General features: G+C 39.9%; 1 protein-coding gene across 1 annotated transcript; it reads right to left on the minus strand.

Moving 5' to 3' along the window:
* Positions 1-4,837, minus strand: LRRC14B (leucine rich repeat containing 14B). Its single transcript, XM_082278242.1, has 2 exons — positions 3,919-4,837; positions 1-2,448 (listed from the first exon to the last, which is right to left on the minus strand). Exons 1-2 carry the CDS (start codon positions 4,821-4,823, stop codon positions 1,803-1,805), a joined length of 1,551 nt encoding a protein of 516 aa, XP_082134368.1. The 5' UTR covers positions 4,824-4,837; the 3' UTR covers positions 1-1,802.
* Positions 4,838-5,446: the final 609 nt, after the last annotated feature.

The following is a 5,446-nucleotide window of genomic DNA, read 5'->3' on the forward strand; positions in this document are numbered from 1 at the left end:
TTAGATTACCTTTTTATTTTTTAAGTGCTCTGTAGACATAAACAGGTCATGATCATTCAATTTAACCATCATATGTTTAATCAATAAAACATGTTAGAACATAAGTTGACATTAAAAAAAAAACCAAAAACAAAAAAACAAACCACATTTAAATGCATGCTGTGGAACCTATAAGCTCTGCTTAGTACTCGGTCCATTAATTTGTGGTTTGTTTTGGGTTTTTTTTAATAAATTATGTTAAAAGTTGCTTGCATATTCTTACTGTGAATAAACAGAAATCTTGACAAACCAGCACTGCCTAAATGAAGAAAGTTTTTTCCTTACCCTCAGATGATGAGGTCCAGTATTATTTCAAATAAACTGCCCTGGTTATCTTAATAATAATCTTCAGTACTACAGTGACACCTCAGCTCTTCTACAACATTCACTTTCATTCCTGTTTGATCAAGTTTTCATGAACTGTTAAAGTGTATTTACTGTGCATTAACCTGAGGGGGGGGTTTTTTGGTTTTTTTTTTAATTACCTAGAAGCTAACCAAGTCTCTAGTTTTACAGGTGAGAAGCTGAGTAGACTATGGCACTCATTTACCACTCAGGGCTTCCTGCCCCATTATAGTGCTCTCCCCAGATGTGTGTCTTGTGGCCCTTACTGTCCTCACATCCAGCTGGCCCTTTACCTATGCTCCAACACCGTGTATGTGGAGTCTGGAATTCTGTTTACTCTGTCACTCTAATACTTTCCTTGCACTTAAGCCTGACAACTGAATGAGATTTTTCCTGATACTGGTTGTAAGCCTGTAGAGAACACACAGTCCTGACAGAAGGCTGGCAGTGTTTTACACAGATGAACTTCTAGTTACTCAGCAACCAGCCTTTTCCCTTTTCCACATTTTTAAATTGGCATTGGATTAATATTTTTTTGCATGTCTTCTCAACACTAGTCTTTTAACACAGTCCTAGACTTTCTTTAAAACAGCTGAAAGGAGCAGGGTACATTCTACCAGCCAAGAAGCTGATTCCCGGAAGGAGTGGCTTGAGGCACTGAGCAGCTGACATGACAAGCAGGGCTGTGCAGCACTGTCCTGGTCTGCCTTTCTAAAATACAGTTTGCAAGGACATCAGCATAGTCCCCACAGACTTCTTTAATATTTTTGGGGTAAGTGGGGTGAAATCCCCTGCTGTCAGCCAACTGTTTGGTTTGCTGCCTCCTCAGTATGGAATTTTACTCCTCAACCAAGGAGAATGCCTAAGACAAATTCTGTTTATTGCAGTTGCCTCTGCAGAAGAAAGAGACACAGGGACATGGAGGCTGTTACACTTCCCCCCCCCCTCTACTGCGTAAAACACAGATTGGTGAATTCAGGTCATGAGCAAAAAAAAAAATTAATTTAGGGAGCCACACGTGAGGATATGTACACAATCTTTGGAACATCCTGCTGGACTTGGGAAAGGACTTCCCTGTTTTTCTGCAGAGCTACAAGACCAGCTGACAAATCTAAGGGAACCTGTATAAGAAATCAGCCAAGCTTAAACACCTATTTGATTTACTCAGAAAAAGTGCATTTGTATAAAATAATGAGCTATTCAGTGTCTTCTCATCTTTTGTGAGCTTGTGTAAGGTGTATGCAATAGATATAGCATAAGTTACAATGCCTCAGGTGATTAGAGGCTATTCAAACAATAGTAAATTCAGCCGATATATTAAACAAAATTCACAACTGATGATTGAAGGTGCAGTTCTAAAAAAGACTAAATTAAGTTCTGATTTTGGCAGATCATCTCATCACTACAGTTTTACAACTTTAACTCATTTTGTTAAATGAAGTAGTGAACTTCTCTAAAGCGTCTTTGAAGGACATGATCAAGTAAGCTCCCAGTTCATTGTTTGTCTCCTGAACAGCTGCATCGTAACTCCCAAAGAGTGGTGTTGAAGCCTTCATATCCTCTCTGTTTGCTTGGAGTAAAATGAGGTTAAGCTCCTCTGCTACCCTTTCATATTTTTGGTGATCAAATCTGCAAAGACTGGCATCATCAATGGGGTAGGTGATGCCAATAGGGTAGCAGTCCCTTGGAACTGGGAACTCCACATTTTTCAGCTTTGGCAATTCACAGAGAAATGTGAAAAGGTGTTTAAGTGCTTGGGATGACAGTGGGTTTCCAATGAACTTAAACTCCTGTAGTTTCTGACAAGGGCTTAAACCTAAAATCAACATGTTGACATGAGTGTCTTGGATATTACAGTCCTCCAGGGTAAGACTCCTGAGCACTGAAGAGCAATGGCTGAGGAGCTTAAAGAATGTTGATGGGTAAAGCTCAGGTATATCGTGACCACTCAGGTCCAGGGCTTCCAAGTGATTGGCATGGAAGCTATTGGCTAAATAGGCCATATCAGCATGGTTCAAGGAGCAGTTAGAAACATCCAGCATCTTCAGTGGAGTTTTTAGTGGGCTGCAGAATTGAAGAGGAAAAAAGTTAGGTACAAAATGTTGAAAAGCTACATTTACAAAATTTCATGCATCTAGCCACATTGTGAATGCAGTCATCTACCACATTATTTTTTCTAACCTTTCTTGAGAAACAGAAGCATGTGACAACAATAACAAGTATATTTTCCTCCTGAAAGTAGTACCATTAATTATGTCCTTCTTTACATGACTCCACTGTGCTATTTTAATGGGGTTTAATTTGTTAATATTCTATATATCTATTTTGTAACCAGTTATATGTTGTCAAGTGTCTGCAAGTGACTTGCTGAACTAATAGCAGATCACTACTATCGTAAGAGCATTGGTAGCTGCTTCTTGTAGAAAGCTGCTATAATTCCAGAGATTTAGATAATTTCCATTAAGGAAGGATTAATTCCAATATGAAAGCCAATCAGTATTCTGACAGGATATCTGCTTTTGTTTCTAGTTGGTTTTTTTCTGTTACATTTTTAAATGCCCAAGAGGTTTACACTTTGTAGTGTTCTGGAGTTGCAAAGAGACCTTCTGATGAAGAAGGTTGGAAGAAGTGTAACTGAGATTATCTGATCTGAAAGATGATCACTTTCATACTTACTACATCTTAGTGAGACTTCCGCCACAGGGCTCAGCTGGATCAAGCTTAGAAAGTTGCAAATCATTTAAATTGCATCAATCAGCATAAGCAGTATGCTATTCACAAATTTTAAATAAAATGGCTTCTTGTACAGGAAGAATTTTAGGTGATTTGTCTGGATGAAAACTTTTATCTGCTTTTTTACTTCTAGATGCTCTGAAAAGCTTACTATTAACTTATTTCCTGTTCCAATATGAATACTGCTCACTGGTAGTTTGCTAGCTTTTTGCAAATTGCCAATTTTCCACAGGAATTCATAATGAATATTCATGTATCCGCTTAGTTTGCAGTACAGAAAAACATCAGATCTCTCTTGTCTTGAGACAAGAGACACAACAAGCAACTGAAATCAAAGTCTCAAATCAAAATCTACTATTCCCGTGCCCTCCTTAAAATACAGTACCTGTGGAAAAGTATATTTACTTACTGTTCTTTAGCGGACAAAAATTCACTATATATTGTAAAAAATACTTGGACTATGACTCAGGATTTGCACCAAAGGCCAGTGCAAGCTGATTAATACAGAAGCTCAAATAACAAAATGTCTGGGTGTACCACTCTCTTACGTGGTAGCTGAAAGTATATTCTCACCAGATGGACTCTGGAAGACTAATCAAAACAGTCAGCTTTTCAAAGTGTATCAGGTATACATTGGCTGCCAATTCTCCCCAACAAATAATCTTTCCCAGTTTCCTGCTGCCCCTTCCCACACACACCCTGAGATACACTCACTTCCCTTACTCTCAGAGATTCCCAGCTTGCTGGTGGCACAAAGTGCTCTTTTTTACAGTGCGAGTGAAAGCAGGATGACCAAATTACCTGAGAAGTTTCTGTATTCTTCCAGTGAGTATAGAAAACGACATACTCAGCTCGGTGAGCTGTGTCATTTCACCCATCTTTTCTCCAATGTTAGAAAGCATCTGTTCATCTGTAGCTGTGAACCTCCGCACATTAAATGTTCGTGCTGGCAAGGTCAAGGACATCAGTAGAGGGAAGTGGATGCTGTTGAAGAGTATTTCCAAGTGTTCCATTTCCAAGTGAACATTATGAACTATTTCCAGTTTGCGCAACAAGGAGGGATCAGTGAGCTTTATGATATAGAAGAATTTCTGCAAGGTCAGGTTGTCAGATCTGAACGCCACACAGCAGATTTTCAGTGGACAACTGCATTTCTTCAACAGGGCCTGCACGACCAGCTCATAGTTACGCTCTGTAACAAACAAGTCAATTAGCACATTGATACTGATTTCAAAGGTACCTGGATTGCACTGTGCTTGTTGCAGGTAAACCAGCAGTTCTGAACAAAGCTTAGAGAGCAGCTGTGTCCTGGCCCACCTGCCCATTGTCTTCTTGCACTTACAGAACTGAACTTCAACATCTTTTATACCCGTCAGGTCGACCACTTTCAACTTTTTCATGTAGGGAGAAGACTGATTCAGCACATAGTCTCTCAGCCCTGTCAGACAGCTTTCCAAGCACACTGAGCATGTTCTATGGCTCAGGTCTTCCTGGTAGTCCAGAGTAGCTCCCAAAAGTTTTCCCATGTTAAAGTCAAAAAGTGGCCAGTTCTCTACCAAGTCGTGAATCACTTCCCCTTGCTCCAGTAAATAGCTGGCTTTAAAAAGAAGAGGAAAAAGATCATGGGCAACAGCACCGAGACTCCTCCTGGCAAACTCTGCATTTGACACGAATGCTTCGGCACTAATGAATCGGAGAGACTTCATTGTTGTCCTGAACTCCTTACTGTCATGGAGAGTGACTTCTATATTTAACTACAGATCCTGGTTGCTTACGATGTTCTATTTTTATCTGCAGCTGCTGTTTGCTGCTAGCGGAAGCCTGGGAAGCCAGAGTGAACAGTCACATGCTGCTTTCTATTTTAGAGCTATACTGTGAGTCTGCAGTAATCATCTGTGAGATCTTTAGTCAGAGAGCTTTTAAGCCCTCATATTTATATCAAAGATAAGTAAATACAGACTGCTCCCCAGCAGGACCAGTAAGACCAGTGCAGTACACACACATGAGAATATTGCTATATCTTTTTTATGCCATACAAAAAAAGCACTCAGAGTTCCACTTAAACACATAACATGATCTGTATTACACTTTTCTTTCCATGAAAGATGCTATGCTGGGGATTCACATGCTGATTTCAACGGGGATGATTTCCCAGAGTTAGTATAGAGCTTCTCCTAAAAACTACAGCCATAAAGGAAAGACTGAGGCACTACAGTCATCGGGCTACAACAATGTCCCTCTGTTTTGCCCTTCCTATCAGCAAGGAATAGCTAATACAGTTTCTGCAGTGGAAAAGACAAGAGACTCTAGAAGAGCTCAGAGCCTTGGT

Source organism: Coloeus monedula, assembly GCF_965178545.1.
Source record: "Coloeus monedula genome assembly, chromosome: 1".
Classification (NCBI taxonomy): Eukaryota; Metazoa; Chordata; class Aves; order Passeriformes; family Corvidae; genus Coloeus; species Coloeus monedula.

What these genes read in the sequence shown, in the direction of transcription:
- LRRC14B (XM_082278242.1), bottom strand. Translation starts at nt 4,823, where the DNA reads ATGAAGTCTCTCCGATTCATTAGTGCCGAAGCATTCGTGTCAAATGCA. An exon ending in AGAATACAGAAACTTCTCAG is followed by an intron (nt 2,449 to 3,918) that starts GTAATTTGGTCA and finishes TCAATTCTGCAG; the next exon opens with CCCACTAAAAACTCCACTGA.